Below are 25,682 nucleotides of genomic sequence, written 5' to 3'. Positions count from 1 at the left end.
CCAAACAGCAGATTTGGCTTATGCATCACAGTAGTATCTGGGAGACCTACAGTCTTACCTTTTCTGAAGATGTGATCTTTCTGTAAAATATTTATGGCCTTTGATATCCACAAATCAGCAAGAACTATAATGCACAACACACAGCTGTCTTTGCTTACAGTCAACTCATTGGAGGCAGAATTTAATCTTCCTCCTAACCAGTGCCAAGCTGTAAGTAGAAGTTAGGAGTACTTCCTCTCTGATGCTATGTGCCAAATAAATACATGGAAGTATTGCAGCCCTTGAGTGCAGTGGTACACTCTCAGCTACTGTTTTCAGATCAGATTCTGAGAAAACAGCTAATGCTTTTACCTAAATGCAATGCTGGATCAGCTCTTCAGCAAAAAGAAGAGATTCTCATAAAATCTGCTGACAGTGCTCAGCTTCTGCTTGGGTTGGGAGTCAACTGGGAGTAAATCTATCCCTAGTTTACAATACCCATTTAATCAGCTGTTTTGCAGCAGCTCTCCACATTATGGTTTCATGCTTATACTAATGCCTTCAGGGATCCAATGATTGCATTGTAAAACAGATAGTGTGGTGTGGGTTTGGAATTGCCCAAGAAGGATGGTAAATTATATTTGTATGCCACAACTGCCGCTCAAATTTTACTAGCCAAGAAGTGGAAAACGCAAGAACTACCAACTGTGGAAGAATGGCAGATGAAGATGATGGACTTTATGGAGCTAGCTGACCTTACTGGAAGAATCCGCAACCAGAAAGAAGAGGAATACCAAGAAGACTGGAGGAAATTTAAGGACTATTTGAATAATTATTGTAATATTAAAAATTAGAAATTACTTGAAAGTATCAAATAGGCCTAGGATTAAATTAGAATTTATTTAAATAAATTTGATTTAGAATACTAAGAAAAGTGAATAAATAACAAACATTGTTATTAATAATGATATTGGAAAGCTGTTACATTCAGACACAAGGAAACTCAGGGGAGGGACTAGAGGAAGTCAAGTAGGTTTATAGGGTTGGACATTGAAATAATTAAGTTTGTTTTTGTTGTATATTTGTTGTTGTTTTTATACTGTATTTTTTATTTTTCTTTTGGTTTGTTTTTTGGTTGTGCAACGTTTGTTGCAGTATTTGTTAAAATTGTAGAAAATTTAATAAAAATTATTGGAAAAGGAAAATTCTTAGTGTTTAGCTTAGCACTTATACTTCTTTCAAGTTGCTGGAAGTACATTTAACACCTATCTCTTTGTGTGGAAACATTTTTTTTTTATTTTGCTTTGCAATATACTGGTTTCTGTTGAGCTTGGAATCCGCTCTATTTCCCTTCCTGTCTCAGAAGAACATTTTCCTCCCATAAATCAGCCTTCTGCAGTACCAGTTGGTCAACCCTAGTGTAGAAATCTGTAAATGTCTTTATTGTATGATACTAAACCATCTTTAGACCTGTAGCCTAAATGTGTGTCTATATTTGAATGTACGGTGAGCTTATGGGAGAAATCAGTAAGGGAAATACTGTTATTGGAAAATGTCATGAGGGCAAAATAAATTTCTGTTGAGGGAATTGGTTGGTCAATGGAGTAACTTCACCTCCTTTCATAAGAATGATTTATGTGTTGTGATGGCCCTTCTCTGTTACTGCATAAATACTGAGTAGGTGGAGAGAATCTTTTATCTAAACATTTTGCACCCTGTGCTAAAAATTGGCATGAGATGGAAGATGTGTTACACACATCATAGCTTGGTGAAAGCACAGGAAGAAAGCTAAAAGCAGTTACCCATTTGAATTTGGGTACAGGCAAGAGAACTGAGAAGTTTTAGTTGGAGTTGCTGAATCTAGCATCCTTGGGGTGTAGTTTCTCTCTCTCTTTGGAGACCTGATGCAGCTTCAGCGGTTTTCCTTCCTTCCAATAGGCTGTATTTTTATATTCACAAATAAGCAAAATGTTATGAAGACACCATAAATTTCCAGTGTATTCTCTTCTAATGAAAACTAAATCCTGTAACACTTCCCCTGGGGAACACTTGCTATGGAATGTGATGCAGGATGCTGAAGGCAATTACAAAACCCAATGATACGTTTCAGGAAAATTGGCATGGAGAATAATATCAGTGGTTCCTAGCTATAGTGGCTATGTTCTGCCTCCCCTGTCAGAGGTATTATGGCTCTAAATCCCATTGCTGAGAATCACAAGTGGTGGAGAGTGCTCCTGCACTCAGATCCTGTTTTCCTTGAGCATCTGATTGGCTATTATGAGAACAGAATGCTGCATTAGATGAGTTTTTGGCCTGATCTAGCAATGTTCTACTTACATTTGTGGGGGCACCTTTTGTCTAATTGAAATCACTTGGCATTTTAATTTTACAAGTGATACCACAGTTGCAGTCATCATTTGCACGTTAAAAAAACGGAATATATAGCCAAGTATGTACAAAGTATCTCCTGAGAAATCTCTATGCGGGACAAGAAGCTACAGTTAGAACTGGATATGGAACAACTGATTGGTTCAAAATTGGGAAAGGAGTACGACAAGGCTGTATATTGTCTCCCTGCTTGTTTAACTTATATGCAGAATTCATCATGCGAAAGGCTGGGCTGGATGAATCCCAAGCTGGAAGAAAGATCAACAACCTCAGATATGCAGATGACACAACCTTGATGGCAGAAAGTGAGGAGGAATTAAAGAACCTTTTAATGAGGGTGAAAGAGGAGAGCGCAAAATATGGTCTGAAGCTCAACATCAAAAAAACTAAGATCATGGCCACCGGGTCCATCACCTCCAGGCAAATAGAAGGGGAAGAAATGGAGGCAGTGAGAGATTTTACTTTCTTGGTCACTCCATGATCACTGCAGATGGAGACAGCAGTCACAAAATTAAAAGACGCCTGCTTCTTGGGAGAAAAGCAATGACAAACCTAGACAGCATCTTAAAAAGCAGAGACATCACCTTGCCAACAAAGGTCCGTATAGTTAAAGCCATGGTTTTCGCAGTAGTGATGTATGGAAGTGAGAGCTGAGCCATAAAGAAGGCTGATCGCTGAAGAATTTATGCTTTTGAATTATAGTGCTGGAGGAGACTCTTTAGAGTCGCATGGACTGCAAGAAGATCAAGCCTATCCATTCTTAAGGAAATCATCCCTGAGTGCTCACTGGAAGGACAGATTGTGAAGCTGAGGCTCCAATACTTTGGCCACCTCATGAGAAGAGAAGACTCCCTGGAGACTTCCGGGTTAGCGCCATCGGCAATGGCGGAGTTCCTCTGACCGAGAGGAACCCGCTTCGTGAAAATCGGGTCTTGCTGCCGCGGCGAAGGCGGAGACCCCTCAAAAATCCCAGGCGGAGGAAGCCTGGGAACGTGGGATTTGGCTGACACCAAGAGCGCCTCCCCTACTCGCAGGGAAACCCTTTTTCGGGGATCCGAAGCTATGTGGGGTGAGAAGGCGCAGTGTTTTGAATCGACCGCTACTTTTACGGAGTGAAGCCGCACAGCCGTTGCTGGAGAGCGCTGACTTTTTCCTGTGGACAATTGGACTCTAAACAAGTACCTGTGAGTAGAACGGAAAATTGGACTACGAAACATTTTAATTTGGCGCCGAAGCAGGAAGGTTCTAAATAGGAAGTCCGCCTTCCGCTTTTGTAAATAGACTGAAGCAAAACTTTGCAAGCTAAAGTCAGGAAAGTCGTATATAAAGGACTAAGTTTCCTTCTGTTATAACCATCAAAACCCCTCTTGGAAGCAGGAGAAGAGGGGGGAAATCTTAGATTGTTCAAGCCTGAAGGAGAGAGAGTAAAGAAAGATAAATTTCCACCGTCTCAAACCTGGGAACGGGGTGTCAGAGACAGAAATTTTTGGGGAAGTTCATTGACTGTGAATGGAATGTCTTTTGACAGATAGTTAAAAAAGAGAAACATATTGATTCCAATGTTGCCTTTTGCATTCAAAAGAAACAAAATATTTGAAAAATGAAAGTAACTTTCTTTTGTTGGACCTGCTTTCAAAAGATGGATACAAATAGAAATTGTCTCCTCTAGAGGGAGCTTGTTAAACTGTTGCTGGAGTCGATCTGGGGATTTCACAGCTGTGGAGATCAAGGATCGTGAGACCAGACTCTGACCTTGGATAAAAACGTGTTTAGAAGAAGTTTTGGTGCTTGCTTTTTGCAAGACAAGCGCTTTGTTGGAGCAGCTGCATGAGAAGATGGATTTGATGACTGTTGCAGTCAAAAACTTTGGACAAACAGTGAATACTCATATAGAAACCATTGAGGAACCAACCCAGGAATCTGTTTTGACAGGGCAAGTGCAAGGGCAGAAGATAATGGAGGAGGTTGCTGTTGAACCTCAAGTAACACAAATGGAGAAACCCGAGACCCTGCAGGAGCATAAGCTGCTGTTTTTGAAGACTGAACCTGGAGAAAGTCAGATATGGAGAGAGGGAGTATCGTTTGGTTGGGAGATGGGAAGTTGGATGGATCCCCCTAGGCAGGGACGTTTTGGTTTTTGGGATTTGGTTTTGGGCCAGAGGGGATCTGGAGTTGTGGGGGCTCTTAACTTTGGAGGGACTTTGAAACATGCTTTTAAATACTTTCTGGACTACAGTGCTGACTGTGGAGAATGGGCTGATCTGTTGAGGGGAGACGGAGATATTGTGGGGTTTGAGTCTCCCTGAGACCTACTCCTCAATGAGAAAGGAAAGAAATTAAGAAAAAGATCAACAAAAGACAAGGTAAAGTTCAGGTATAAACAAGAAGATCTGCAGAAGGGACATGGAAAAGACTTAAGAGCTTCAGACATAAGATCACCAGGTTGATGGACTAGATGGAATGGACAGTAAGGACTGACTTAACCCGAGAAGAAAATTTTTATAAAAAAATTATTTTGAGAATTAGTGTAAAATTAATGAGTATTAGGAAAAATGTTGGAATGAAACTATTTGGCTTTAGTAGAAATGATATAAGGAGTTATGTATAAATAGGTTTTAAGTTTTAAGGTACTTTATGGTAAGATAAGGTTAAAATAAATTAAAGTAAATTGAATGACAGAATATAGTGAAAGATGGAAAGGATTTGCTGAGTTAATTAATAGGTTAGACTGTTAAGATAAATTATTCAACAAAAATTGAGAAAGATGGAAAGAATTTGCTGAAATAATTAATTAAACTAGAATACAAAAAGGGAGGTGTGAGGAGGTCGATGAAACAAGTAAATGAAAGATAAAGATATGGAATATTGGATGTGTGTTTTAATGTTATTGTTCTTTTTTGCTGTATTGTTGTATTGGTTCTTATGGTTTTTTTTCTTCTTTTTTATGTATTATAATGTATGTCTTGTTAATTTTTTGTTGTTTTCTTTTCTTCTTTTTTCTGTAATTTTTAAACTTCTAATAAATATCATTTAAAAAAGAGAGAGAGAGAGAAGAGAAGACTCCCTGGAAAAGACCCTGATGTTAGGAAAGATGGAGGGCACAAGGAGAAGGGGACGACAGAGGAGGAGATGGTTGGATAATGTTCTCGAAGCTACCAGCATGAGTTTGACCAAGCTGTGGGAGGCAGTGGAAGACAAGAGTGCCTGGCGTGCTCTGGTCCATGGGGTCACGAAGAGTCGGACACGACTAAACAACAATGTACAAATACAATTAAAATGTGGTTCATTTTGCCGAGGCAATGGAAAAATATGTGTTCTTGAGAAATTCTTATTATGGAGGCCTCCAGTGAAGTTTTAAAAAGGGGAGGGAAGAAAAAGAATATAATACATTAACATATAGAATAAAATGAAATAACATATCCCTAGGTAATGAAATCACTGATAGTAATACACATGTATCTTTTAAAATCCCACCCTGCAATGTAAAATGTGCTCAGCTTTGAAGAAATGTAAGCCACAACACGGCTCAAGACACTTGTAAAGCAAGGTATGGACACTAGCTTTGGGAGGGGGAATGGAAGGGGACATAATTTAGATTTCACACTGGAACGTACATCCCATTCAAAACAACATGATGCAGATGAACTGCATCCTAACTTGGATATCGCTCATCATTAAGAAAGTTATATACAATGCTGTTTGTGTATGTTAATCCCTTTCCTTGGATTGTGGTGGTGATCCATTCACATTGGAAAGATGCTTAGAAAAGAGGTTGACAAACAACCTATACAGCAGCAGAGAAGCAAAGCTTGTTTAGGATTAGGAATAACAGAATACGAGAAGTACTGCTATAGATTTGTGCCTATTAACATCAACTACATTTTCAAAGGCCAAAGCTATTTACATTTTAAAATTAAATTGCTCTCTTCTTTTATTTTGAAACACAAAGAAATGCTGCAGTACTGCAGAGGAGGGAAACAATTAATTAAGTTAAATGCATTATCCACACTCTGTTGTTGTTTGTTTCAGCAACATAAACACAGCATGACCTTCAAGCTTTAGTCCAGTGTTCTACCTACAATTAATCAATGGCTTTCTCTGAATTCTATTGTCCTGTTTGCAACAATAAGATCTCCTACCTACATGAACTGGAGAGCTTGTTAACAGAACATTCAATCATTATTTTTTTAAAAAGAGTCAGTAGGCAGTCGTGTTGGCATAAGTGTTGCACCTGTTTTCTTCCATCAGTCACAGAAGCCATACACCCTGCAGATTTTGAAATCAATTGACTGCTATGGCACAGTCCACAAGGTTCTACAGAGAACAAGAATTCAGGCATGCCAGCATGAAGCACACTGTCCCTTATTTATTTCATGCTTCTGGTGAGAGCTTTGGGCATGATCCACTGTAGAAAAGCTGGGCATTCCACAGAAGATTTGTGAGTTAGATCAGCCTTGATGTGAGTGTCGGTTCAGGAGATTGGATGCTGCAGTTTCTGGAAGGCACCAGGGCCTACCATTGCTATGCTATGGAAAGCCTATGTAACGTTGGAAAGGGTTGATCACTTGTCCTACCTGGGAAGTTATCTTTCCACAAGGGCCGACACTGATGCCAAAATCCAGCATCACATAGACTCTGTAAATGCAGCTTTTTCCCAATTGAAGCGCAGTGTGTTTGAGGACTGGGGCGTTAGCAGGGAAACCAAAATGCTTGTTCACAAAGCTATTGTACTACCAACTTACTGTATGCTTGTGAAACATGGACCACTTATAAACAGCGTCTCCAACTCCTCGAAAGACTCCATCAATGGTGTCTCCAAAAATTTCACATGTCACTTGGGAAGACAAGCGAACTAATGGAAGAAGCAATGATCACAGTGTCAGAGCAATGATTCTTCAACATCAGCTTCATTGGACTGGTCATGTTGTTCAGATGCCTGATTATCGTCTTCCAAAGCAACTACTCTATTCCAAACTTTAAAATGGAAAGCGTAATGCTGGTGGACAACAAAAGAGGTTCAAGGCAAGTATTTTAAAATGTAGTATAAAAACCGACAACTGGGAACTACTGGCCTGTGAGTGCTCCAATTGGAGAACAGCATTTACCAAAGGTGTCATGGACTTTGAAGATGCTCAAACTCAGGACAAAAGGGAGAAACGTGTTCGAGGGCAAACCCTCACCATGATCAACTCCTGCCCAGAAACCTATGTCCCCACTGTGGAAGGACGTGTGGATCCAGAATTGGTCTCCACAGTCACAGACTCGCTGTTAAGACAGTGTTCATGGAAGACAATCTTACTCAGCTACAAGTGATCGCCAATGAGGAAGCAGCTATGGGCTGCTGCATAGATACAAACCTAGCATGGCAATCTAATCTAATTAGCTGCATCAGCAGCTGGGGAAAGTTACCCAGGGCTATAAATTTAGAACGTCTTAGCAAGGGAACTTACTCCATGAGCAAGAGGGGAATCTCAGCTGACAAAACATTTTAATGTTCAACTTCCTTGAAAACATTTCTCTTGGAGAAACCTGCTCTAAATTAACTACCTTCCAGTTCTATACTATTTAAAATTGAAGCTACTTGTACTTGTGCATGTTTAGATATCAAAGTTAGTTTAAAAATCAATGTCTATTTTATGGCATGATCCTAGTGATCTTAATATGGAAGCAGAGAGCCGAAGCAACCATGTACCCATTAAATATATATGAGGCTGCATTTGAAGTTAACTGCATGGCAGGAATGGTATAATTGGAGGTACCTAAAAATAAGAATAATTAACCAAGCCTTTGAAAACCAAAGGCATATACCTATAGCTGTCAAGCATATTGCATGCTACCGTCTTCTGTAAATGGTTTAAATGAAATCTAATGGTTTGATCCTATGTGCTATTGAGAGAGTAGATGTTGTCATAGACTAGGGAAAGAATGAAGGCATGTGAACAATCTTAGCTTAGCTACATTTCCAAAGAATGCAAGGTTTTTCACTTCTACAGATACCATCTAAAAAATTCACATATATTGCTAGTCGTATAAGAAGGCCATAATATTATATAAAGTATTAGATTGCACAAGAAAATGGAGCAAAGAGAAAATATAATCAGGAGCTCTTCCAAAGTTGTGATGTTTTAAGCAAGATACAAGTATAGACTATGGAGTCAGCAGGAGTTGCTGCAGTGACTCATGAGAAGGCATTTTTTTGAATCAGAATTTGAAAGCTGGATTGGGTTGGATGATATCAGACAAGACCTCCAGCTGAACTGTGACGGTGATGGATAAATTGTCCCAGAAAGGATTAGTGAAAGAAGGCTATGAGCAAGGGTGGAGGGTGGGATAATAGATTAATTATCCATTAAAATGCCATAAGACCCCAAGAACCAGAAACCTATATGAGGACCTTTTGATTATGATAACCATAATCCCGCCTCCCAGGGGGAAAGAGTTGCAAATCAATGTATTATCCTGTTAGGATCATAAATATACTTTACTGAAAAGCAATGATGTGCTGATGATACATAAATTTGAAGTGAAAGCTTCATTGTAATGGGTATTTCAGAAGTTCACGAACTGCTTTATAAACTTCTGCTTTCAGAATAGGAACGGCTTCATGATTTTAACTACACTCTGCATTACTGCAAACCAACCACATGGTTTCAGTAATGATGAATAAATAATCACACCTCTTTTCACACAGTTGCACATACACAGAGAAGAGTTACGTAGGGGACACTTTTTTCTTTCTCTTTAAATCCCAACCAGAATAATATTACAATCTTTCCATTGTTCTTTGTGGTCTGGTTGCTATGACTCTGCTCTAGAGTGCATCTGGTAACTATACCAAAGAGTGAGCTTTTGAAGCTACATTCTGCTGTCAATTGATGACCCTAAATTAAGTTCTATAACCCAAACTGTAACCACAGGCCCAATCTGTCAACAGCTAAACAAATCACATTTTTCTAGAAGACCCTTGTATTTTAGTTTTGCCATTCTGTTTTGGCATCAGAATTCGGCTCTTGTGTTAAGGTTTTTATCTTTAATCTACCTCCTACTTTATTATCCTTGTTTCAGCTTTACTCAATCTGCATGAAGTGGGTACTTGAATGCTTACAGATGTAGTTTTTATTTTAGCTGGAGGATTACAGAGCTTTTGTGTGGCTTTGCATTTTCAGGGTTGAGAGGCTAGGCAACTGATGTGGTAAGAGCAGCTGAACTGACAACCTTTCATTGCTGGGTTTTTCTTTTGTTTTTAAAAACAAAGCTCAGAAGTCCATCACCAAATTGCCTCTAAGTACTGGAAAACACTGAATGCTGCAAAGCAACCACACACATTTGTTTTAGCTATTGCAGAAAAACAAAAACAAAAAAATTCTTCATTGTTTGGCAATAATTGGCCATTGTTAGCTGTCCAAAAGAGAAATGGGGGCTGCTAGGAAAGACAAAAAGGCATCCTTGAAGGAAGTCCCAACTGAAAGATAGCAAATGCTAACCATTTGTACTATAATGAAACCTAATATTCTTCTGTGTTCTCACAAGAAGCTCATATTTCTGACATCATATTCCATACTTTTTTTTTTTAAAGGAAAGTCAGTTTTTCAGAAGGTCTAGTTGGGGTTTGAAATGGTGTATCTATTTACCAGAAAGAGACAGAGCTAAGTGTGGTTAAAAAAGTGAAATACCTGGGGGTATCTTTGTCCACCAAAAACTTAAATCTATTTAAAGATAATTATGAAAAATGTTGGTCGGAAATTAAAAAAGACTTGGATATTTGGTCAAGATTGAAACTTACCTTGTCAGGCCGAATCGCAGCTATAAAGATGTGTGTTTTGCCAAAAATGTTATTTTTATTTCAAACCCTCCAGGTCGTGGACAGAATGGAATGTTTTGGAAAATGGCAGAAGGATATCTCTAAGTTTGTCTGGCAGGGCAAAAAGCCCCGAATTAAATTCAAAATACTAACTGACTCAAAAGAAAGAGGGGGGTTTGCCCTGCCGGATTTAAGGTTGTACTATGAGGCTGCAGCCTTCTGCTGGCTGAAGGATTGGTTTCTGTTGGAAAACACCGATGTCCTAGATCTGGAAGGGTTTGACAATGTTTATGGTTGGCATGCATACTTGTGGTATGACAAGGCGAAGGTTCATAAACTGTTTAAAAACCATATTGTCAGAAAATCAATTTTTGCCGTCTGGATGAAGTACAAGGACTTATTAGAAAGCAAGACCCCGAGGTGGTTATCACCAGTGGAAGCCAAGATTTCTAAAAAAAGGCCCAATATGGAGGCCTACTGGCCAAAATATTGGGAATTGATTGAAAGAGTTGGAGATAATTGGAAGCTCCAAAGCCAGGACAAATTAAAAAATAAGGTGCGAGATTGGTTACATTATGCTCAAATTCAAGAGGTATTTAAAATGGATAAAAAAGTGGGTTTCCAGTTGGAGAAATCGAAACTGGAGACGGAGTTACTAGAACCAAAGACTAAGGTACTTTCGAGGATGTATGACTTGCTGCTTAAATGGAACACACAGGATGAGACAGTTAAATCTGCTATGATAAAATGGGCACAGGATGTAGGACACAACATTATGTCTGAGGACTGGGAAAGGTTATGGAACACCGGTATGAAATTCACGGCATGTAGTGCCTTGAAAGAGAACATTATGAAAATGGTATACCGGTGGTACATGACCCCAGTCAAGTTGGCTAAAATATATCATCTTTCTGATAATAAGTGTTGGAAATGCAAGGAGGCAGAAGGGACATTCTTTCACCTCTGGTGGACCTGCCCGAAAGTAAAGGCCTTTTGGGAAATGATACATAATGAGCTGAAAAAGGTATTTAGATATACCTTTTCTAAGAAACCAGAGGCCTTTCTTCTGGGCATGGTGGACCGGAAGGTGCCAAAGAAGGACAGAACCTTGTTTATGTATGCAACCACAGCAGCTAGGATTCTTATTGCAAAGTTCTGGAAGACACCAGATTTACCCACACTGGAGGACTGGCAGACGCAGCTGATGGACTACATGGAGTTGGCAGAAATGACTGGCAGAATTCGAGATCTGAGCGAAGAAACAATGGAGGAGGACTGGAAAAAATTTAAGGACTATTTGCAAAAATATTATAAGTTGTTTGAATGTTAAGATTGTGCACGATCAAGAAACGTTATGCTTCTGCAATTTATTTAAGTAAATGATAAAGTAAGTATTGATGGAAAAAAAACGAGACAAATTAGAAACAAAATATTATGTTTATTAAGAGTGTTAAAACTAAATTACAAATTTTTGAAATTGGTAACATAATAAATTTAAAGGTTTAATAAGATGAGAAACAAGATAACAAATTGCTGAACTGGCTAGAATAATGAATGCAATGCTGAGAGGATGTGAGGAGGTCCAAAAGCGAACTGTCACAGGATGTTATGAAAGTTTCTTAACTTTTTCTTCTTTCTTTATTTTTTCTCATATATAAAAAATGTTTCTTGCATGTTGTTATGTAAACAAATCTGTTAACCTATGGAAAGAAACGCAATAAAAAATTTTATAAAATAAAATGAAATGGTGTATCTATTGCCAAAGATGCCCATAAGAGAAAAAAGACCAAAACAAACCTGTGTCCATAGTCTAAACGTGTGGAGTACTTTGCAGGGTTGTTCAATCAGTTTAAACATTTGTTTCTTTAACTAATGCTTGAACTAAAATTCCCCTTTGAGAACTTTAATAAGGAGGACTCCCTGGCTTCATTTATTTCTTCTTCTTTTAAGTGGTAAGTACAAGCAGCCAACCATAAGCTACACTTTGTACAGGTTGCATAACACTGATTTGTAAGCTCATACATAGTGCATTATGAATTCATTAATGGCAGGTTGCAAACTGACAAATAAAGTAACACCACCTCGTTCAAGCTTTTAACAGCTGAATTCACAACCACAATGAGAAATTTGGGTCCATGCATTGTGAATGGATGAGATTCAAATTCCATATTCATGTGTTCCACTTTCAACAATAATGGAGAAAACAGTGGTTCCTGTGGAAGGAGCAACAAGATTTTAATCCCCAAGTTAACCTCTTTGCTTGTTCATTAGGGAACCAGCTACAGTCGTTTTCCTAGCATCCAAGCTATACAATCCAGGTTCTTTTTCTTAGTTACATTTGGGGGGGGGGGGCATGCTTGTCCACTTCTCTCCTCAAAGAACTACAATTCTTTCCCCCCTCAATTCCATGGAGGCCCAAGACTCTACCAACTAGGTCATTTTTAGATCATTGGTATTTCTTGTTTTTCCTGATAGTTTTGCACCACCCAAAATGATTATTGTTTTTTCTTTTCTTCAAAACATCCAAAACCTCTTAGATTTTGTTACCTTTTCCCCCTTCATTATTATTTTTTTGTTATAAACAATGAAACATCTTGAATGAACTGATAATATGTACCATAAAAGAAGGACTACAAAATGATGACAGGTTCATTGGAATAAGCTACATTTTCTCACTGTTAATACTGGTTTTGTGACCTGTCGGCCTCAGCTGGATGTGGAGAGGTTCTGTGCTGCAAAAGATGGAATCTTGCTCTGGGAAGGGGCAGCCAGCTCACTTTTCAAACTGTGACCCCTTCCTCCCATTAGCCTTGGAACAAATCATACAGTGGTTTAAATTGTGGTGATCCTGATGTCCTTGTCTTTTCCTTCCTCATCGGTGACCTTTGTTTATGGCAAACAACTCAGATAAGCATATCACCTCTAGTACAATTTAGCACAATTTGTTTGTGGAAAGATTATTGTGCGCATTCAGCCTCCTTTAGAAAGCTGGGTCATTTCTCTAATATTATATTTCTCTTATATTGCAAACTTAGGTCTCCCACTCAGAATTTTCAGGGACCCAAAGAGCACACACCTAAAGACTTCCATGCTTCTTGCTAATTTTCTCTTCCCTCTCTAGCGGCTCGCAACAGGTTCCACATCATGCTTTTCTGTTTTGTGTGTTGGGAGGGGGGTAAGGACTCTCACTGGTGGCAGCCAGCATTGCAAATGGCCAGGAATGATGGGAGTTTTAGGTCAGCCACATTTGGAGGACCGTTTCCCTATGCCTGCTGTAAAAGATTCTGGGATGTTCCAAAATTTATCTTTAGGAGATTAATAAAGATGATATGGTTACACAATGGTAGCGATTGTTCTATTGCTAATGGAAGAATGGAAATGTCATTTCAGTATGCTATACAGACAGCTCTGTGCCCTCTTCTCTTACTTCTTCTGTTTTACCTTGAGAATGAGCTCCAGAACAGGGAGCCAAAATTGAAGCCACTTGAAAGAGATGAAACTATGGATCTGATGGGCTTATGCAGGTTTTCCCCCTGAAGGAGAAGCTTATTCTATTTCTGTTTCCTTTTTTAGAGAAAACTCGTTGAATTTCTGCATGCCATTCAGCAGCTGAAGGAATTTGTCTTGTATTACCTTTACAGGAAACATTTACTGCCTTCATTTTAAAGGGACTTTGCCTCAGTAGGTGATTTTATAATCTCCCCCACCTCAACCTTTAGAACAAATTCTTCTCTCAGGGTTTCATAATTCCTCATTTCCTTAGAGGGGATTTTATGTCAGAAGAAATTTTCTAATTTCCTTTTTCATGGATTCTTTTTTGTGTTCAGAAGAGTTGTTCCTTCTTAGAAGGTTGCCTCTCGAGAGAGTTTCTTTTTAAAAGAAATTATATGTGTCCAAATAATTTTGGTGGTTGCCATTCTTCAAGAATTTTATAAAAGGGATGTCTTCAAAGAAACTCTGGCCTATGTTTGGTTGGACTCATTCCAAGCTTTTCCACCAAACATTCCAAGTTTCCCAGCAACATAGTTTATCAAGTCCTATCTTAAGCCTGCCTCATCTAGGCTTTCTCTGCTGCTTCTGAAGTTGTGGTGGTGCTCACCTCAAAACTCCAGTAAGGAGCTGAGTCAGCATCTTTGGGCTACTCTAGCAGCCATGCCTCACCTTCTCTGGCACAGCTGTGTCAGATCTAGCAAAAGTGTGGGAGTTGAAGCTGTTTCCAGCGGCCTCTCCATATATATAACAAGGCTTGAATATAGCAAGGCTTGATCTTCAAGAGAAGCAGTGGGAGTTGAAGATGCTTTACTTTTTACTTACACATTGCTCAGGAAAGCAGCTGCCACAATTTTGTTGTGCATGCACACACGTGTGTGTGTGTGTGTGTGTGTGTGTGTGTGTGTGTGTGTGAAAAGACACACAGAGAGAGACATGTTGTTAAGTGCATGATCACCAGTCAGTTTTTAGGTGCCTTGTCCCAAGGATGGAGACAGAACCCACTGGAGAAAACGGAACACTGCATGGAAAAAGAGAACATTGCTTCGCTCCCTCCATCTCTCATTCCATATGAAATGACAGGTGGACTGAGTGGGAGCAATGTGAAAATTAATGTGGAGAGGATTGGTGACTCAGCAATGACTGTAAAGTCAAGCAATCTCCTCAGACGTTTTGGCACACAGCTACTCTTCAGCTTGCCCATAGATTACAATAGGCCATTTTGTGGGTGGGACCAGGTAGGAGAGGGGTCAGGAGGAAGTGGTTGTTGCTCACCATCACAGAGGAGGATTCTTAAGCAGTTTATCTGCAGTTTTGTTCGGAGGCCAACAGAGGAGAGAAGGAAAGCTATGTTTCTGTTTCAAGCACTGTGTTTGCAGAGTACTTTCATAACAAATCAGATTCCTATTTTAACAGTTACAGCCCAATTCTACAACCAACTCTCACATGCTTCAGCTATGGCAGCTTGTTTTGAGCAGAACAGAGTAGTAAGAGTCAGTGTGGTGTTGTGGTTCGAGTCCTGCTCTAGAGCCAGGGAGACCAGGGTTCATATCCCCACTTGGCCGCGAAGCTTGCTGGGTGACCTTGGACCAGCCCCTACCTCACAGGGTGGTTGTGAAGATAAAAATAGAGATGGAAGAACCTTGCACACAACCTTCGGCTCCTTGGATGAACAGTGGGATGTGAATGAAAAATAATAATAATGCAGGTAATGAATATAGTTTTGAAACAGCTGCCACTGAGAATTATAGATCTTTGATCATTCAGGGGAAAATAAAAGAATGAACAGTGTCTGGACTTGCAGGATTTACTGCCAAATCCTATGTATATTTACCCTGTGTTCAGCTGAATTAAATGGAACTTAGTCATGCCGGCCACATGATCCGGAAGCTGTACGCCGGCTCCCTCGGCCAATAAAGTGAGATGAGCGCCACAACCCCAGAGTCTGTCACGACTGGACCTAATGGTCAGGGGTCCCTTTACCTTTACATCCCATATAGGATGCCTGGGAACCTGTGGTACGAATGTGCTACATCTGTTGTGGACATTTCATTTAGGAGGTATTATAAAATTCCATGGTGCCCTTTAGACACATACCGTGTGATTTATTAGTGTAGTATTGCACAATCCGATTTGGGCCAGAAGCTCTTTTATTGGCTCTGAGTGAGCGCTTCAAAATGGCTGGTTGAGTTTATTATTGTAACAAGTATATGTAAAGGTGTAAAGCAAGGCATATGATATCACACAGCCCCAAAGGAAAGAACTGAAAACTGAAGTACATACAAACAACAAAATGCTGATTCTGTTGCAGGTGGGGAGCGGAGGGGGAATGGGTCATTATATATCTCCCCACACTACATTTTTCCTATGAAGGTAGCATGGATTAGTGTGGTGTTCATGTCTCCAGCTGCAGTTACTAACTCTGGTTGCTGGCAGGTATCTGACAGCTTTTTCTGTCCATCTGCAGCCCAAGCAAGAGTGAAAGGCTTATATTGCTGTTTTATTTCCTGACTTGTTTCATTTGCGCACATGAAGGTCTTTAGAAGCCAGCTGTGATGGAACCACCAAATGGAGCTGATGAGCAGCAGGAACTGCAGAGCAAGGCAGAACAATCTCAGAAAGGTTCTTCGAGGAGGACTCCAGAGCATAGCTGGGTGGCTTGGTGGACCGGAGGAATTGCGTATCTCTTCGCCCTGTCACAGATATTGGTAAGGATCCAGACTTAACTCAGATGGAGATCGCTTTTTTTAAAAAAGAGAAAAGGACAACAGTGCTTTTGTTTTTTTTAGATTCATACATTTTAGGGGCCAGATTTCCCACATCATATATGCTGATATAGCTGAAATTATGTCAAAAGCTGTGCCATGTTACAACCAGGTAATAATCTGTTTGTCTTTTTATTCCGGTTAATGTATGCAGCCTGCAAAAATGCCTGGCTGATACAAAAACAATTTTTTGTATTTTATCTCTGTTTGCACTTTAAACAAATGAACAAATGAAAACCAATTGGTTATGCAGGCTTGAGATTAAAATGAAAATTTCACTTTCCTGATGATGAAAGGTCATGATGAATTATTTGATTGACTGCACAGGTTATCTCCCTTATGTTTTGGTATGGTGGCTGTGAAACAATCCCAGAGTTTCTGGAGGTTTTTGAGATATTGTCCGATCTCCTTACTTCACCTGGACAATTGTTTACAGATTCTGAAAAGGTATGTTCAGTGATATCTCTATCCTTTTAATGCAGAACATAGTGGCTCCCAAACTGTGGAATGATCTTTCATCGGATGTCAAAGAGATAAATGATTATACGACCTTCCATAGACATCTGAAGGCATCCCTGTATCAGGAAGCTTTTAATGTGTGATGTTCTGTTGTGTTTTTGTTTACGTATTCTGTTGGAAGCCACCCATAATGGCTAGGGCAACCATTATTATTATTATTATTATTATTATTATTATTATTATTATTATTATTATTATTATTATTATTAATTTATTTATTTCACTCTAGACTTGCCGATTATTATCCTCCCTTTCCCATCTTTCTCTCTGCCATCTCTTACTTTAGCTTTCCCTTGGGAGATTGGGGGAGGATCGTTGCCTCTGACATGTTTCCTCTGACCTAAGTGTCACTCCCACAAGTGAGGGCGAACTGCCCCTTTGAGGAAGTGGGATTGACCGTAGAGGGCACCAAAATTCAATTCCCTTCCTCCTTCAGGGCATCCCCCACTTTCAGCGTAGCACAGAACTCTACGGATGACGGGGGGTGGGGGAATGAAGGGGAGGAGAATTAAGCTCTCCCACTTCCTTGGCTCAGTGCCACTGTTGAACTCGGGAAACTAACGTGTCTTGCTGTATTCACCACCTGAGTCCAACCCCCCCCTCCCACAATGCCTTCAGGGGAAAAGCGAAAACTCTTATATATAACATTTCAGCCCCCAAAGCCATTGTGAGGGATGGGTGTCAGCCACTGCAGTCCCTCTTAAGCCAGGAAACAGCTCCATGGAGCCAGCTCTGGGGAAAGCCTGCAGCCAGTATGGACAGGTGCTTCCCAGCTAGGTGCTGAGGTGGCAACAGCTCAATGTGCAGCTGTGGAGCTAGCTCACGGCAGCTGAGTTGTGAATAGATTTCACAGCCCCTCTGTTTGAACTGGGCAATAACCAGCTCAGCTGGCACAGAACTGGTGTTGCATTCTCTTATCACCTTGCCCCCACCAGCAACAGAGCAGCAGCATTCTACCTCAGTTGGAGTTCCCAGACCATCTTCAAAGACAGCCTCTCATAGAGTGCATCACAGTAGCCTAACCTGAATGTGACTAAAGCATTGATTTACTTAGGCAAGGTCCAGTCTTTTAAGATAGGATTGTAGTTGGTGTACCAGCTTGAGCTGGTAAAATTCACTCCTAGCTACAGACACTACCAGTGTTGACACAAACAGCATGGTGTCTAGGAGGACACCTAAGCTATAGCACTGGTCCCATCTAGCACTGGTCATACCAGTCCACCCAGATCAGCCAGCCATCCCACCCATAGCACTGTCTGCATTAGACTTCAGCTTAATTCTAAAGTCATCCCCAGACACCTGTTCAGGAGCTCTACAGCCTCCCTGAGATTTGCAAATGGAAATGAGAAATAAAGCTGTGTGTCATCACCCACATATCGTTGACACCTCATGTGTGGAATTGTTTCCACAGACAGAGCAGTGCCTTTTAAGTCCATATTTTCTTAATGTGGGACCTTGCAGATATGGGATCAGATCTCCTGTCTCCTTAAAATAATTTAAGAAAAGAAATGGGGACCCTCAGATTTGGTTGGAACTCTGACAGTAAGAGAGGGGGCAATCCTTTCTTTCCGGATCCCTTTCCTGTTGTAAATTGCCCCATTAATACTGTCAATGGGACAAATGGTTTCAGAGGAAACCCCACCTTTCCTTTTCAGAACAGTCCCATTCCATTCTGCTCCTCCAAGCTGTTTTATTTTTCTTTAAAGGCAGATGGTCTGATCAGTGACCTTCAGTGTCTTCCCTAGTTTTGTGCTTGAGTTATGATGTCATGCGCTAGGAAGCAGTTTCAAGTCTGATTGATCCTCACACTACACCACAAAAGAAGCACCAAGCAGAAGGAAACAATTCAGAGGCGTTTGGATCAGTGGATCAATCACTCCAGTTCTAGGGATCAATTTTATGTAAGAGATAGTAGAGTCGGCATTTCTGTCCTGTTTGATGATAGCAATTAGAAAATTTGGAATGGGGTGGGCTGAGTTTGAGTTAAAACATTTGATTTGAATTTGAGATGTTTGCATATAATGAAGGCTCTTGATTTCTGGCCATGGATTTTTAAAAGGGATTAACTGGATAGGTAATTGAACAGCAGCACTAGGAACATTTGGACTTTTAAATACCTCCAATTAACCTGTATGGGTTTGTGTTGTTTTGTAGGATCCGAAAAGAGATGGGGGTATCATAGTGCCTTGCTTCTTGCTGTTTTTGGTTTCCTTTGGCTTGCTACTCCTAGGAATATTGGTAAGCTCACGTCTTGAATTTATTCAATTCCGATTAAAGAATTTGCTAAACAAATTGATACCTTCCAAGTTCCCTCAGAGTGTCATGGTGATGCATTTCATGAGGAACAGTTTCTAATACCCCAATAAGCATTAGCAATTCACATGCACATGGTTTGAGCACGTAAACATTGTTACATATATATTGTTGTTGGGCTCATTCTGGGACATGGGACAATTGCAGGATTTTCTCTGGTAACTTGGCAGGAAGTGTATTTAAAAACCACTCACTAAGGATGGTAATTAATGTTAATACCTCTGTGAATAAGAATACTGATGTGGGTAGTGAGATTAGCTTTGCTGTTCAATTGCATTAGCTTTTTGCTCAGGCTTTTCTTTGCAAGATGTATTGTGAGATCAAATAAAAAGCTTTCAGAGAGTGGTGTAATAGTGCACATTAAAGTGCAAAAGACAGACTTCTAAATTGACACTGAACTGTATAAAATCACCAGAACTTGTACAATGAGCCACTCCAAGCCTGAAACAAGCCAAATCAGAATAAGCACAGTGTGATGTTTTTGTTATGATCGGTCCTTTCTGCAGTTTCCCCAAACTGTTTCTTGCCGTCAGAGTCAATTAAGCACAGCAACAAAGAAACAAAGTAGTCGAGATCATTATAGGTGTACAACAATGTTAATACGTTGCTGTAATTTAATTTATGTTAAATCAATTCCCTTGGTTAGCTTAGTTGGCAAAAGCCAGAGAGTGGGGATGGATTACTGAAGTGATCCCATGGTGGGACATATCTGAGATCACCATCAATGGATGAATAAGAATCCAGGTTTGACATACTGGGGAATCTGTATAATAGTTCATAATTTGAAACAAACAACATTTTAATCAAGAAAGGAGGGGGGAGTAGGGCAACAAGGACTTATGTTTAATTTATGGAATGTTGAGAGCAGCTGTGTGTGAGAGAGAGGGGATTTTCCTTCTTAAGTGTCAAAAATTATAGTACAGTCAAACCTTGGTTCCTGAACGGCTCCTTTTTGGAACATTTCAGCTCCCGAATGCTGAAAATCCAGAAGTAAACACTCTGGTTTTCAAACGTCTTTCGGAAGCCTAACATCCAACGCAGCTTCCGCTTGAGTGCGAGAAGCTCTTGCGGCCAACTGGAGTACTGATGTGACGATACAACAGTATTATTTTTGTGTTGGTTATCACATCATTTAGCATAAACCTACAAATAGGAGGCGTGGGTTCACATCCCACTTCTGACACATCCTTGGGGGCGCGGGTGGCGCTGTGGGTTAAACCACAAAGCCTAGGACTTGCCGATCAGAAGGTCGGCGGTTCGAATCCCCGCGACGGGGTGAGCTCCCATTGCTCAGTCCCTGCTCCTGCCAACCTAGCAGTTTGAAAGCACGTCAAAGTGCAAGTAGATAAATAGGTACTGCTCCAACAGGAAGGTAAATGGCGTTTCCGTGTGCTGCTCTGGTTCGTCAGAAGTGGCTTAGTCATGCTGGCCACATGACCTGGAAGCTGTATGCCAGCTCCCTTGGCCAAGAAAGCAAGATGAGCGCCGCAACCCCAGAGTCGGTCACGACTGGACCTAATGGTCAGGGGTCCCTTTACCTTACAAAGTACATATTTCCCCTTTTCACAGAGTTATATTTATACTGCAGACTTAAACCAGTTTAACAGTAATATATTTATCCTAGAGAACTCTTGGGTTTATAATTGCTGAGAAAGGAAAGATCACAAAGGTTACCTCACCAAACTACACTTCCCATGGTTATTTGGGAATGCCACTGCTACTTTACCTTTTACTGCTAGAAAACTGATACACGTTTGTAGAATAGATCACACCTTTGGGTACTGCCAGAGTAACACTCCTATCACATTTTATGTCTCTTCACTTCTCTGTTGTGGCTCAACAATATCAATTACAGTTTTTGACACATTGTGTGAAACAGCCCAGTTTTAACCTCTGCTAAAAGAAATCAGGTCAAAATTAACAAGGTGTCTTGGTAAATGGACACAGAAGTACACTGGCAAAAATTCACACAAATAATGAAAAAGAATAAAAGCTCTAAAAATGAAGGCAGAAAATGAAAGAGAGTGACCAGGAAAAGGGACAGTTGAAACTTCTCTGAGATGAAGTATTTGAAAAAAAGATACATATATGTTATGAAAAATTAATTTTACATAAATAGAAGGGAGTAGAATGCCAATGGTGGCAGAACATGGAATGATGTATGAACTGAAAAGCACTTGTGCCATTCTCTTTAGCAGATCACATAAGAAAAAATCCCTGTTGGTTTGGATCAGGGGTGTGATGGGACGATGAGCTGCTTGTGCGTAAAATCCAAGTCCCTCAGAGTTTGGTCAAGTTTGCAAACCTCTGTCTGTAACGGAGCCCCTTAAACATGGCTCCGTCAGTCGCTAGCAGATTCCGACAGTGGTTGCTTTCGGAATCGCTTCCAACATAAAAGCTCCTTAACGGAAACACGTCTTCTGGACTCTCTGCGTGACAGTTTCCGGCGAGGAGTGGGTGTCCCTACAGGAGGTCCTGAAACCTCCCCACTGCCCTCGCTGGAGGTGTCTCGGAGCCATCCCTCCAGCTCACTTTCCCTCAGCTCCCTTCCTCTCCCCCTACTGGTTCCCTCTTCAGCTGCTGAGTCTCTCCCAACCTGTGTGAGCCCTTTCACCTCCCTTCCTTCCGATGGCAGTTCCCTGACAAGGGGTCAGCAAACTTTTTCAGCAGGGGGCCGGTCCACTGTCCCTCAGACCTTGGGGGGGGGGGGCCAGACTACATTTTGAAGGGAAAAAATTGAATGAATTCCTATGCCCCACAAATAACCCGGAGATGCATTTTAAATAAAAGGACACATTCTACTCATGTAAAAACACGCTGATTCCTGGACCGTTTGCGGGCCAGATTTAGAAGGCAGTTGGGCCAGATCCAGCCCCCGGGTCCCGGGCCTAGCTATGGTTTGGATACTTCCTTAGAGGACAGGGAGAGGTTGAAGTCCTGGCACTTTGCCAGAGATTATAGGCAGCACACTGTTTTAAACAGTGGAGCCCTTTGAGCAAGCTGTTAAATTGTGGATATTCTGCATTGAATAAAAGCAGACTTGAACTTATCCTCACAGGTTATTAAATTAAGTTGGTTTGTGTATTTAACAGCTTAATATCGGAATTAGATTTAATGCAGTTTTCTGGAAACGCTGTTTGCACAGTCATAGAGACCAAGCAAACTGACTGTGCCAACGCCCTGCCCTCCACCACTCCTGTCTCTAGGTGAGGCCCCTATAAATGGAGGCTTCTCTTAACCTTCCTTGACAGCCCCCAAAGGGGTAGATTGGATTTGCATCCTTAAGCTGCTTATTTTATTGCTGACTTGCTCTAGTAGCTCGGAAATTTCTTTTCAACCTGAACCTGCCTCATTGATCCTTGTTCTGTTCTCCGTGGACAGTTGTTGTCCTTCTCTTCTCTGACAGATGTTGAAATATTTGACAACTGCCAGTGTGTGTGTGTGTGTGTGTGTGTGTGTGTGTCTCCATTTCAAATTTAGTGACTTAATTTGAGAATGGGGTAGCCAGTTCTGATTATAATATATCCACTAAATAAAGTGTAACACTATGAAGTGAGTAGAACCCTTCCTTACATGTCAGATTTTCTGAATTTTCTGAATTTTCAAGAAAGGTGATTTTCCAAACATTTGTTGTCACTCTTTTTATTTCTGGACTTGTGTCACACTCTGCTTTTCTGTATACCTGGTTTCCTGCTCCAAATTTAGCTTCACATTGGGATAATGATGTTCATCTATGAGCTTTATTCCGGCTTCTGAGCTATATTGACTGGTTCTTCTCTTTTTAAGATTATTTGAATGAACAAGGAACTTATAAAATAACTCTCTTGTATTTGCAGGAGACCTAGTGTCTTTTTAAAATGAATTGAGTTCCTGGTGTAGGGTGTCTCTGACTAAAGACAGCAATACTTCATTGGAGAGTTGAAAGTGATTTGATTGTAGCATTGCTTTGCAAGGTGTGTGAGCACAGCTTTTTTCTCTTTCGCTCACCTGTGGTGAAACAGTACAAAGGTCCACCACACCACTGGGCGGAGGGAGATCTCCCCCTCCTGCACCAGCAGCAAAGTTGGGTGGCAGAGTGCCACCCCATTTCTCTGGCTTGCCAGGAGGGAAGGCGCTTTGTAAAGCTTTGCCGCTAGACCTGCTCTGCTCCTGGAAGCTGGGGAGACTAGCAGCAAAGCTGGGTGGTGAAACAGGATGCCACCCCTTGGGGATGCCACTTGAATCAGCCACCACATGGGCAAGCCAGCTCTGAGTATGCAGACTGTGAGCAGGCAGTGATTGCTCTTTCAAACAGCCTTCCCCTTTCTGGAACGGGGGTGGGTGGGAATTATCTTATTTCTCCATGATTCTAGAGTAGTCACAGCCTGTGACCTAGGCTTACATGTGATTTTTGTGCACTCATTCACAGTTGATCACTACACAAAGGAGCAAGTGATTTCACATTTGGCATTGACACAGACTTTCCATGCATGGAATGGCTCTGCTGTAGTCAGTGGCAATGCCTAGCAGGTTCCATAAAGCCCTCTGCCTCACTGCAAACATAGAATGGACAGTCCTCTTGTGACACTTGCAAGAAAGAGTTGATTGTGTAGCATTTTCCAGCTTGCTTTAGTGCAGTTTTATTATGCAGAGGTATAATGGACCCATTGATCACTAAAAAGGCAAGTCCTTTTTCAAACATGCAGAAAGGTCCAGATACTGTATATTTCCCCATAGATTTGGTATCTGCTGAAGACACCTCCAGATCCCCCATTTCCCCTCCAAGAGGACAGGCGACAGTCTGTAAGCCGCCAGCCTTCATTCACCTATTCCGAGTGGACAGAGGACAAAACTGAAGATGAATTCCTCGATCTGGACCCCGTGCCAGAGACACCAGTATTTGACTGTGTGATGGATATGAAAGTAGAGACAGATCCAGCAACTCTAACGGTTAAATCTGTGGGACTGCAAGAAAGGTAAAGAAATGCAAAGAGCTTGGGTCCAGGAAGGTGGAAGTGTAGGCATTCTGAGTGGATTAGCCCAATAAGAATCTGATTAGTCGGCAGAGTTTATTTTCATTCAGAGCAAGAGAACTGGACTCCATAGTTGCGTCATATGTGCTCTTATAGGCATTTGTGGCTCACCTAGGGCAGGAGTAGCCAGCATCTGCCCTCCAGATGTTTTCGGTGCCCTCCCTGTTAGGAAAAAGGTTATATGAGAGAATCTTTTGAAAATGTTGAATTTTAGCGGGAAAATGTAGCTCTTGAATGACAGTGATCAGTTAGTCATACATTGAGTTTATTCACCATTGTGGCTAAGGACCTAACCAGATATATCAGTCATTAGGATTTGCTTTGATTATTAGTCCCAAATGTTTGAAGAATGGAGATGATCTGGGCAATGTTTAACTCTTCCTCACCAACATTAATCCCCACCCTCTGCCTTCTGGCAAGCTACTATTAGCTCCGTGGGTGTGGGGAAAGACCAGTGCATATGTTGTTTCTGTCTCCCCCTCCTCACAACCACCACCACCCCTGGAAGCAGATGGGTTTATATCTGAGAAAGGACATGGGTAGTGAGGGTTTGACCCCTTTCTCCAAGTGCCAAGTCCTTGTCTTCAAAGCAGAAGTCATAGTTCTATTCTATAGGAAAGCAAAAACTGAAAGGAAATCCTAAGTGGATCTGGTTAGGGCCTTGGACAAAATGTTGATGTAAATTATAAAAAAATTCCTTCCTGTAGCACCTTAACCAACTAAGTTAGTTCTTGGTATAAGCTTTCGTGTGCATGCACACTTCTTCAGATACACTGAAACAGAAGTTGCCAGATCCTTCTATATAGTGAGAAGGTGGGGAGGGGTATTACTCAGAAGGGTGGTGGGAATGGGAGATTGGCAGATAGCTGAGATGAGCCTGTTGACGACTCTTAACGACTGTAATAGGTCTTACAGGAAAAGGCAAGGGGTGAGAAGGTGAGAAATGGCTTAGTCATGTATAATGAGATAAGAATCCAATGTCTCTGTTCAGACCAGGTCTCTCCATTGTTTTAAGTTTGGTAATGAGTTGCAATTCAGCAGCTTCTCTTTCCAGTCTATTTCTGAAATTCCTTTGTAGTAAAACAGCTACTTTGAGATCTTGTATAGAATGTCCTGGGAGACTGAAGTGTTCTCCTACTGGTTTCTCTGTTTTGTGATTCTTGATGTCAGATTTATGTCCGTTTATTCTTTGGCGTAAGGTTTGGCCTGTTTGTCCAATATAGAGAGCTGAAGGACACTGTTGGCATTTGATGGCATACACAATGTTAGACGATGAGCAATTAAATAGTCCCGAGATGGTATGTGTGATGTTGTTGGGGCCAGTAATGGTGTTGTCCGGGTGTATGTGGCAGCAAAGTTGGCATCTGGGTTTATTGCAGGCTCTGGTGCCAGTGTCCGTGTTACGTCTGGTTGTAG

The 25,682-nt window shown here is 41.0% G+C and overlaps 1 protein-coding gene across 13 annotated transcripts in view; it reads left to right on the top strand.

Annotated features, from left to right (window-relative positions):
• PTPN5 (protein tyrosine phosphatase non-receptor type 5) overlaps positions 1 to 25,682 on the top strand; it is a 67,598-nt gene that overhangs the window by 21,454 nt on the left and 20,462 nt on the right. For 12 of the 13 annotated variants that reach the window (XR_014010188.1, XM_081202273.1, XM_081202271.1 and 9 more), the window contains 4 exons: positions 16,193 to 16,365; positions 16,750 to 16,869; positions 19,096 to 19,179; positions 23,971 to 24,209. Coding sequence is in view for 12 of the 13 variants with exons in the window: in XM_081202273.1 (XP_081058399.1) it covers positions 16,213 to 16,365; positions 16,750 to 16,869; positions 19,096 to 19,179; positions 23,971 to 24,209 (596 nt within the window). In the remaining variant the exon portion in view is untranslated. Of the gene's footprint in view, positions 1 to 16,192; positions 16,366 to 16,446; positions 16,535 to 16,749; positions 16,870 to 19,095; positions 19,180 to 23,970; positions 24,210 to 25,682 lie in introns of those variants that run through there. The other variant, XM_081202264.1, reaches the window with a different exon arrangement.

This window comes from Podarcis bocagei (assembly GCF_964188305.1).
Source record: "Podarcis bocagei genome assembly, chromosome: 1".
In the NCBI taxonomy this organism is placed as follows: Eukaryota; Metazoa; Chordata; class Lepidosauria; order Squamata; family Lacertidae; genus Podarcis; species Podarcis bocagei.
The sequence above is the reverse complement of the archived record's forward strand: the minus strand, read 5'-3'. Positions and strand labels throughout refer to the sequence as shown.